At 59.5% G+C, this 10,738-nt stretch overlaps 1 protein-coding gene across 1 annotated transcript; it reads left to right on the top strand.

Moving 5' to 3' along the window:
• Positions 1 to 42: 42 nt before the first annotated feature.
• PVALEF (parvalbumin like EF-hand containing) lies at positions 43 to 9,564 on the top strand. Its single transcript, XM_070357334.1, is given in 7 exon segments — positions 43 to 194; positions 3,344 to 3,405; positions 7,716 to 7,773; positions 7,921 to 8,055; positions 8,332 to 8,364; positions 8,366 to 8,442; positions 9,518 to 9,564. Coding segments are annotated over 7 exon segments (564 nt in total).
• Positions 9,565 to 10,738: the final 1,174 nt, after the last annotated feature.

The following is a 10,738-nucleotide window of genomic DNA, read 5'->3' as shown; positions in this document are numbered from 1 at the left end:
GTGGCCAAAAAAAAAAAAAATCCACCTGATAAAGCAGAAGACATGGGTTCCATCCCTGGTCCGGAGAGATCCCACATACCGTGGTGCAGCTACGCCCACGCACCACAGCTACTGAGCCTGCGCTCTAGAGCCCAGGAGCTGCAGCTGCTGAAGCCCATGCACCTGGAGCCTGTGTTCTGCACCAAGAAGCCGCTGCAATGGGAAGCCTGCACACTTTAGCCAGAGGGCAGCCCCGCTCACTGCAACTGGAGAAAAAGCCTGCACAGCAACAAAGACACAGCACAGCCAAACATAAATAAAGAAAAACTTAAAGGGATGGAGCGCTGACATCACTACCGCATGGATAAACCTCAGAAACAGTGCTCAGTGAAAACAGCAAAAGGGCAAAACCCACAGGAGTCCACGTATAGGAAAGACCTAGCCTGCTCAAACCTATGGAGACAGAAAGAGGACTGACACTTGTCAGAGGTCCAGAGGACGAGAAAATGGGAGTATAGAGCCTCTTTGGGGGTGTTGAAAATGTTCTGGGATTTTATAGAGGTGATGGTTGCACAACCTGGGACTAGAAAACACTGATATGTAGGCTCTAAAATGGTCAGCTTCACAGCATGTGAATTATATCTCAGTAAAGCTGTTAAAACGGAGAAGGCAATGGCACCCCACTCCAGTACTCTTGCCTGGAAAATCCCATGGACGGAGGAGCTTGGTAAGCTGCAGTCCATGGGGTCGCTAAGAGTTGGACACGACTGAGCAACTTCACTTTCACTTTTCACTTTCATGCATTGGAGAAGGAAATGGCAACCCACTCCAATGTTCTTGCCTGGAGAATCCCAGGGACGGGGGAGCCTGGTGGGCTGCCGTCCATGGGGTCGCACAGAGTCGGACACGACTGAAGCGATTTAGCAGCAGCAGCAGCAGCAGCAGCAAAGCTGTTAAAAAACAAACTTGGCCATCGAGGTAACTGTTATTTTTGCAATATCTTAGAGACAGGAGACATGGGTTCCATCCGTGGTCCAGGAAGATCCCACATACTGCATATTATGCAATATCTTAGAGAATCAAAATTATTGAGAAAAATCCATGATGAGCTACATATCCCACATTTGAATCAAGGCAGGAGTAGAAACTACTGAGCCATCTGGAGCCTGAGGCCAGGGAAGCTCAGGACTGCTCACCTGTCAGCCTGACACCCCTTAAATCCACAGCCCGGGGGCTTCCCTGGCAGCCCAGTGGTTAAGAATCTGCCCTGCAATGCAGGGGACACCATTTTGCTCCCTGGTCTGGGAGGATCCCACATGCTGCCAAGCAACTAAGCCTGTACATGCCACGATTACTGAGCCTGCGCCCTAGAGCCCATGGGCTGCAACTACTGAAGCCCAAGCACCTAGAGCCCATTGCTCTGCAACGAGAGAAGCGGCCACAATGAGAGGCCTGCGTGATGCAATGAAGAGCAGCCCCCACTCACGGCAACTAGCAAAAACCAGCCTGCAGCAACAAAGACCCACCACAGCCAAAGAATAAAATAAACAGATCTTAAAAAAATAAAATCCAGGCTTCCCTGGTGGCTCAGTGGTAGACTCTGCCTGCCACTGCAGGAGACACGGGCTTGACCCCTGATCCAGGAAGATCCCACATGCTGCAGAGCAACCAAGCCTGTGCACACCACAAAACTACTGAGCCTGTCCTCCAGAGCCCGGGAGCCGTAGCTACTGCAGCCCGTGCACCTAGAGCCCACGCTCTGCAACCAGAGAAGCCACTGCCGTGAGAAGCCTGTGCACTGCAGCTAGAGAGTAGCCCCCACTCGCCACAACTAGAGAAAAGCCCGTGTAGCAACAAAGACCCAACACAGCCATAAAAAGAAAAAAAAAAAAAACCACAGCCCTGTTGGGCACCTGGCCAGCTTAGGGGACGCAGCTGCCTTTGTGTCCCTCCGGGCTCCAGGCCTGCATCCTACTCAGGTCCTTACCTGAGGCTTGGGGACGGGATCAGATTGGAGAGGGGCTGGGGTGGGGGCCAACAGCAGGTGGAGACAGGTCAGAAGCAGGGTCCCATGAGAGGGTCCCTGGGAAAGAAGGGGCTGCTGGGGCGGGGCTTCAAACAACTGAAATGGATGCTCTCTCAGTCTGGAAGGCAGAAGTCTAAAACCGAGGTGTGAGCAGGACTAGTCTCCCTCCAAAGGTCCAGGGACAGGCCCTTCCTGCCTCTCCCAGCTCCTGGTGGCTTCTGGCTCTCCTTACCCATGGCCACATCATTGCAACCTCTGCCTCTATCCCTCCATCGCCACGTGGCCCTCCCCGCTCCCGTATCACTCTTATAAGGACCCAGTTGCTGGATCAGGGCCCCTCCTCACCTAGTGTGACCTCGTCTTAAGGGTCATGTTGGCAAAGACCCTGTTTCCAAACAAGTCCCCATTCAAAGTCCTGGGATTAGGACACAGACATACATTTCGTGGTAAAGGACACAGGGGCAGGGCCATGGGGACAGCCAGCACCTCTTGAGTCCTTCCTATAACAATAACTCGCACCAGCATCTCTGCATGAAAGGCCACCTTAGATTCAGCTCTCAAAACCACATGCTGGGCACTGAAGGACAGGGCCCCAGGGGCACCCCTACCTGCCAGGACCTCACCCTGCTGGGAGGCTCCCTTGGCCCACCCCCTTCCTGAGGCACAGGGATGTGACTCCTGCCTGGGGTGGGGGCGGGAAGCAGATGTCCTTTGTGGTAATCACAGGTCCCCACCTCCACCTCTGTGTACCCAGGAGGGGTGCAGCTGCCAAGGGGAAAGGCCGGCCCCCACCCACACTTGACCAGGGATAGGCCCCAGCCTCGGGAGAACCTATCTCCCACAAGCCCGCCTACCGCAGCTGTGCTCTGCGAAGTGGGGGTAAGCGGGGTTCCAGCATTTGCCAAAGAGCCCTCAGAAGGCAAGTGCAGCTGCCAAGGGTACCCTGCCCCGCCCCCCGGAAGTGGGAGATGTTGCCTGGTATTCCCAGCCAGCCGGGGGGAGACACCAGGCCCTGAGGAGGCTGTGCCTTGAAAGAGCTTTGTGCTTACATAAAAACGGCTCCCTGGAAGAGAAGAGCTAATTCTTCTGGGTCTAACACATCACGGGGCATGACCGCACTGCAGGTTTCCGCAGGGGTTTCCAGGTTCAGCAGGAGGGGCCCAGAGCAGGCCATCCCCCTCCTGCCAAGTTGTTCCAGGCAGGACTGGTGATGGCAGGTAGGCAGTGTCAACCCCACAAAGGCCTGAGTGCCCAGAGCCTCCCAAGGGGGCAGTGTCTGCAGAGCCTGAGCACAGGGGACAGCGGTGTTCCCAGAGCTGGACCCTGTGGCCCCTTCAGATCCAGCTCAGCCCAGAGTGAGGCCAGTAAGCTGCGGCCAGGGCTTCAGGAGGGGGCGGAGGGTAGGGGGGCGGCCCGACAGAAATGAAACGGGAGGGGCTGCCTGGGCGACTGGCCATCTGTCAGCTCCGGCTGGTGCTTTCCAGGAGCCCGCCCACCCGCTCCCCACCCCTCATCTTGTGGCCTGGGCAGGGGTGGGCACGGACAGGGCCTTCCGGAAGATGCCGCAGAGGAAGTGCTCAGACAGTATAAGAGAAGCCATTTTAACGTGAACAATTCCGTGGTGTTTAGCGCATTCATGATACTGCCACCACCGCTCTCTAGTTCCAGAACATTTCACGATTCCAAAATAAACCCCGTACCCATTACACGGTGAGTCCCCATTTCCCAGCAAGGCCCCCACCCCGCCACAACCATCAGACTGCCCTCTGTCTCTGTGGGTTTACCTCTTCTGGACATCGTGTACAATCGGCATCACAGACAACGTGACCTTTTGCAACCGGCCCTTTCCATTTGGCGTGAGGCTGTCGAGGCTCGTCTGTATGGTAGTGTGCCGGTGCCTCATTGCTTTCATGCAAATAACATTCCACTTGATGGACAGACACATCGAGCAATGTCCATGACGCCTCCTGCAGGACCAGAGCATGTCGGGCATCCAGGCTAGGCTGGGAAGCTTTAGGGCAACCCTTTCGGAGAAGAACGTGGCAGGACCGTGGAAACTTCCATCGTTCATCCTGGTCCTCCCACTCTGGTCTCCCATGGTGTCTCCGATGACAGAAGTACTGGGACCTGCAACTTCCTTGATGGCCCAGTGGTTTAAGGTTCTGCGCTTCCGTTGCAGGGGGCAGGGGTTCCATCCCTGGTTGGGGAACTAGAGCCCACATGCCCCGCAGTGTGGCCAAAAAAGAGAGGAAGAGAAGCACTAGGACCTGTTCCAGATTCAGCAGCAGCAGGTGGTCAGTCAAGGAAGTTCTAGAGCACCCGCAGCTTGCTGGCCTTACATCACAGCAGAGTCCGGTGATACATGATGAGCTCTTGTGCAGGGAAAGCAGATCACTGAGCTATATGAGCGCCACATAAAATGACGGGGGTAGAGACCCCCGCAGAGGACAGCTGGTGATGAGGGGTTGCAGAGTCTGCACAGACGTCTGTGCCACTAGGGGCACCGCTCTGTGAAACCCTGCGGCCGAGAAAGCAGGCATGGCCAGAGGGGCTCTTGGCAATGCCTCCTTCTCTCACCCTGTCCTCACCCTGGAGACCGCCCTATGAGGTCCCTACCCAGGGAGAGAGGCCAGCCCTGCCTGGGGTCACACAGCCCTGTTCCCTGTGCCTGCCGGAGCCATCTTCCCTGACAGAGACCTCCCTCTCCTCCCCTTGCCTTGAAGGCAAACCCTGGCATGGCTTCCCGGCCCCCCACAGTGACCCAGAGACAAAGGACAGCTGCCCGGCCTGGCTTCTCACCGGAGGAGGTCAATGGTCCAGCCTTCTGCTGCCGCCTTGGACACGTTGGCCAGCCTGGGTCATCTCCTGGACCACCACCCCCTCCCACCCCTACGAGGCCAGCAGGCAGGGTGGGACCTCTTGGGACAGACAGGAAGTCCACTTGCTCACCCTGGGCTCAGGGAGGCCACGCACTGCTGATGGTCAGCCTCTGATGGTCAGTCTGCCCAGCCCGGTAAGGGCGTACCAAGTGCCAGCAAGCCCCTGGGGGTAGTCAGTGCCAGGCTGGAGTGCCTGGGAGGGATAGGGGACAGCTGCAGCCCCAAGCAGTAAACAGGCCAAGTGGCTGCAGGTATAAAAGCTGGAGCCCCCCACAGCCCCTCAGCACCCCCAGCCCGACCCGCCTCCCCAGAGCCCTCAAGGGAAGCCAGGTGGAGGTGACCCCTGCCTGGGGAGGGGAGGTGTGGGCGCCCGGCTGGGCTGGAGCTGCCCAAGCTGCGCTCTGGGAGCTTGAGGCCTTGTCTTCTGCAGGATGAAGGGAGGTCATGGGTGCTAGAGGACCCCAGGAGGTCTCGGGGGTGGGCAGGAAAAGGAGGAGAAAAGAGAGGGGTGGCCCCGAGGCAACTGGATCTACAGGGGTGGGCACATGTGTGCACGCACGTGCCTATGTGGGTCTCTGAGAGCATGGCTGTGAGGTGGGGTCAGCAGTGGGAGACTGAGACCACCTCACAGGGCTCCTGGTGCTGAGTGGAGGAAAGGCCTGGCAGAACAGAGACTCCAAAACCCCCGGACCCGCCGACTCTGGCAGGCCCACCAAGCCAGTTCTGGGCCCCATGCCCATCCCAGTGGGCCCCACTGCCTCCACCACCCCTGCTCACCTCCCCCTCACCCATGAGGCCTTTATCACTCAACATCTGAATTTGTGATCACTCTCAGGTGCTAGATGCAGACCTCAGCCCCAAGAAGGCCAGGCCCTTGGGCGGTCCAGGGTGGTCTGGGGTCAGGGGAGGGCACTGCCCGCCTTGGAGGGGGCATCCAGAATGCAGCAATATTGGGGGTATGTAGGGGTCTGGGGGCACTTGGCTAGGCCTTCCAGCTACAGCCAGCTTTGGCTGTGGAGGGCAGTGAGGTGGGAGGAGAGGGTGGAAGGCCTTTTCAGGGCGAAGGAGGAGGAGGGCAGGGTTCTTGCAGGCACTGGGAGCACCCCAGGAGGCTGGGTAGGGGTTGCAGGGCTGGCTCTGTGTGGTACCTTGTAGCCCCCTCCCCAGTCCACTCCCCGCCCTGACTAGGCGTGCCAAGTGAGACTCCATCCCAGGCCGTGGACCAGGCACTATAAATACACTAACTGCAGCTCCGTGGCCCCTGCCGTCCCCAGCTCTGATCCCAGGCTCCCCTGCCTTCAGGGCAGGGTGTGGAGATGCCCAGATGGCAATGGGGTGGGAAGATGGTGGTAAACAGCCCCACCCAGGGCTCCCACAGCACTCTGCAGTCAAGATGTTAAGCCCAGGCTTGGCCAGACCTGGCGTGGAATTCGGCCCAGTTCCACCTCCAGAAGAGGGTGACACTGGCCCCAGGCAGGGCATCCCTTCCCTCCAGGATGGACCCCAAGATTCCAGGGTAGAGGGGAGAATCAGGGCCACAGCTCAGGATGCAGGCTGGCAGTGTCTGTCCTGTCTCTAAGGCCCCGGCCTGCCCCTGATCCCAACTGACCGCCCCTGCCCCACCTCCCAGACTGGCTGTAAGAACTGACCATTATGAGTGACACGTGGAGGACCTAGCTCCAGGCTCCCCACAGGGTCCGACACCCTTTCCCTACCATCTCCTTCCCTCCTGGCTCCTTGCAGGACCCTGCAAAGGGGCGGAGGTGGGCAGGGGTCTCCCCATGTCACAGATGAGGAGCTTGGGGCCCAAAGCAGCTGGGGGAGGGCCATGCCCAGGGTCAGGAAGTAGGACACAGCCCTGGGCTGCATTCAGCCTCCCTGCCCCCTGCCGCAGCAACTTTGCAAACTTTGACCCGGGGCTTCTCTACTGGGAGAAAGTCTCTTCCAGCCACTGCCCGACTGGCTTTCACCCTAAAGGTCAAGGAGTTGCCTCTCCTGGCAGCAGAAGCAGATTCCAGAAGGCTCCACCAACTTCGGAGAGGGCCAAGGAGCCTCTGAAATAGCTGCTCTGCTACAAGCCCCAGAACCAACCCACCCTGGGGACAGCAACCCAAGAGCACTGCGGGTCACGAGCTGCAACTGTTGAGGCACAGGACGGCCTGGTCCCTGCCTGCCAACCCTCGGCCTGTGTCCAGACCCACATGCCCAGCCGGAGTCCTAGCCTAACCCAGTGGCTCCTGCCTGACTCTCCCGGAAGTGGGGAACCGTGCCCTGCACACACACCCTCAGGGCAGATGCACCGCCCTCCTGAGGACCTGAGAGCGGGGCGGGGCCATCCTCCTGGAGCCCTTCTGGGTCTCACTCAGTCCAGAACCAGCTTGAGACCGTCCTGCACACAGCACGCCTCCCAGCTGGCAGTTCCTGTCCAGCCAGGATGACCAGGGCCCACTGGTCTGGGGCCTGGAGAGAGAGAGAGACTGGCCCTGGGCCCTGAGTCCTGCAGGAGGAGCTGGTGCTTCAGGTAACCAGGAAGGCTTCCCAGAGCGGGCAGCTTTGAGATGAGCCTTGAAGGATGGAGGAAGTTACCCAGCAGCGCCAAGGGGTCAGACAGCGCCACCCCCACCTCTTGGGAGCAGAGCAAAGGACCTCGCATGCATCACTAAATGTCTTGGAGCCTCAGTCTCTTCTGTGTAGAGGTGTAACACCTCAAGGTGGCTAGCTACCAAGAGGCAGGGCTCAGACACGTCTTTCTCAAGGCCTGGGCACGGGGGCCTCTGCAAGGCTGGGACCCCAGGTCCTAGGACAGCTGACCCCGCCTGGCTTTCTGTCAGGTGTCTGTCAGTCTGACCACGCCTGTCTTTCTGCTGCCCTTGGACCTGAGGCACCAAGGTACTACCTGTCTCGGACTACCCTGCCCCCTGTGGACGCAGGAGCCCCTGGGCTGGGGGAGGGCACAGGAACCGCGGGCCGCGTCCCAGGGCAGGAGTCTCCCTCTGAGCCCAGGCCCTGCTGGCCGACACACCCATCCATTCCCAGGCTCCTTCAGATACTTCAGTTCTTCCAGTACATGCAGAAGTTCCAGGCCTCAGGGCAGCTGGACAGCGTCATCCGCAAGGCCTTCCAGACCCTGGACAAGGACCAGAGCAGCTTCATCGAGTGAAATGAGATAAAGTAACAGCCAGAGCCAGCGACAGGGGGTCCTGAACCCTGGGGCCCTTCCCAGCCTATGGCTACCATGCTCACTCCAGAAGACCTGGTACCCCCTGGGGCTCCAGCAGGCCTTGTGGGAGATGGGGCCAGGCCAGAAACAGCACTGGGCCCAGGCCCAGAGACCCCTCTGAAGCTGGGCCTCAGTATCCCCACTGTAAAGTGGGGAGCACCTCATAAGCCATCGGGCAACAGCCAGAAGCCCCCTCAGTTCTGACCTGAGCCCACCCCTGACCCTAGGTACACCCTGTCCACCATCCCCAGCAGGGGACCCACCACTGATGGATGAGGAGGCTGAGGCCGTGATCCAGGGGGCTGACACAGATGGGGATGGGAGGATTGACTTTGAAGGTGGGGCAGCAGAGATGATAGGGGCAGGAGAACCTCTCAGTACCTTCCTGCCCCCCAACCCCTCCATCACTCACACTCAGGCAGTTAGCTCCACGTCCAGTGCCCATCTTGGCACAGAGCTGACCAGGCTCCCCACTGCCAGGCATGGACCCCACCCCCCGAAGCTGCAGCCACCTGTGGTGGTCACCATCATCCCCAATTCACAGATGGGGAAGCTGAGTCTGGGGGATGCTGAGTAGGCTGAGGCATTTCACTGGGTCCAGGGAAGCTGCTGCAAGTTTCTGAGCAGAGGAAGGATGGCCCAAGCTGGCTTTGGGGAAGGTCAAGGGGACACAGAAGATGGGGGGGGGGGGTGTGGTTCCTGAGATGTGCAGAGGAGGTTTGAAGCAGGGACCAGGACCTGAGAAGCTGCAGAGGTGGGTGCAGAAGAAAGGAGGTTGCCCAGGAGGAATGGCATTCGTGGGGCTTGCAGGCCTTCTTTGGAGCTCCCCATGGCTGCTCTGGGGATCTGCATCATCTTGCTGCCCACCCACCCTCCCCAGATGTTGACCCCAAGCCTGGAGGATGACCCTGGGAACAGGCAAGCACGGGCCAGAGCCCCAGACAGGCTGGGGGTGGTGCCTGTCCCCACCACCCCCAGCCTCCACTTTCTGCCCTCAAATGCCAGCAAAACTTGACCTGTAGGTGGTCATGAGACTTAATCGAGGGGCAGTCTGGCCAAGGGGTCCATTTAGGACAAGCCTCCCAGCCTCTCGAGGCCTCAGTTTCCCCACTGAAGGTGGGACGGTCATAGGAGCACCTGTTCTGAGGCTGTGAGGGGAGGGTCCATCGTAAGACCCAGGGTGGGCAAACACATTACCACCAAGCAGGCTGGACACAGGGCGCGTGGCAGCAGTGAGGGGCACTCAGGCAGCCAAGTCCTTCCTGCTCCACACCCAGGACTCGGGAATACAGGATGCAGGGGTCTCCTGCACTGTGGGGTCTCCCATCATAAAGGACGCTTCCGTGAGGCCTGCAGGCCTTGGAGAGGTACAGCCAGGGGGGTTTTTACTAGAAAATCTGTCTCCTGCTCTAGAATTTCCTGAATTGATCAAAAAGGAGAAAATTCCAAAGAAGAAGTAGCGCCATGCTCAGCTCCGGTCAGCCGAGTGTCCCCCAAGCAGCATCATGGGATTCGAGAGGCCCTGTGGAGAAGGCCATGACGGTGGACACAGCTTGGGCCAGGAAAATGGAAGAAAAACAGCATGGAATGAACTGAAGTTCATATATTTGTCAGGGGTGTGCAGCATCAGCTGGGGTGGGGTCGTGAGTCTCTGGGTGGCAGGTAGGGAGCAGAGCGGCATGGGGGGTACAGGAGTGAAAATGGGAGGCTGAGGGATGGTGCGTCCAGCCTCTGCCCCTTCTTGTTCCTACACCCTTGGACGGTGGCCCCTCCTCCAGCCCCGACCCCTTCCAGATGGATCAGCCCTCCCAGCTCAGTGCTTTCTGGGCCCAGACCCGTGCCACCCACCCCCGCATACCCCCGGCCCCAGGCTCCCCTGGGCTCTGCACAGGTTGCTCACCAGGCTGGGTCCAAGGCCACCTGGAGTCCACAGTGAGGGGACAGCATCAGCCCTGCCCTCTGGACAAGTCCAGGGCTCAGATCTCTGCTTCCTCCTCCTCCCCATGAGACCCCCTCCCTTCTCCTCAAGCCCTCCCTCCTGGAGGAGTCCCCCCACCCTACCTGGCCTGCCCCAACCACTGCTCCACCCACACCTGCCCACCTGGTGGGCTCCCATCTTGCAGTTTCAGCATCTCTCTCCGGTACTCCAGACCCCTGCATCCATTCTGGCTACATGATGCCCTGTCTCGTGGGATGGAGGCGTCTCAGACTGCACCTGCCCAAGGCTGAGCTCCCAGCCTCCTCCCAAAGCCCCACCCTTGGTCTTCTCATCTGTTAGAACCATGTCGTTCCTTGGCTTTCAGGCCGGGAGCCCTGTGGTCACCGTGCAGAGAGGGTGTGGGTGTGCTCCCCACTTCATCCTGGGGCTGGTGGCTGGGACAGCGCTGGGCCCCCATCTCAGCCCCCTGCGTCCACGGGGGTGTGGTGGGTTCTCTCCTCACAGCTGCCATGGGACTCCAGGCCCCCTAGGGTGGAGGGGCCACAGGTGGCTGGGTCACCGCAGGGCGAAGGCACTGCCCTCAGGAGCCCCTGAGGTGGGCTATTGCAGGCGTGGCAGCCCGTGAGCCAAACAGCTGTCATCCTAGCTCCTCCCCTTTAACACCCGCCTGTAAGGCAACCCCGCTGCCTCTGCCC

Source organism: Bos mutus, chromosome 19 (assembly GCF_027580195.1).
Source record: "Bos mutus isolate GX-2022 chromosome 19, NWIPB_WYAK_1.1, whole genome shotgun sequence".
Classification (NCBI taxonomy): Eukaryota; Metazoa; Chordata; class Mammalia; order Artiodactyla; family Bovidae; genus Bos; species Bos mutus.
This window is presented reverse-complemented; position numbering and strand designations above follow the sequence as displayed.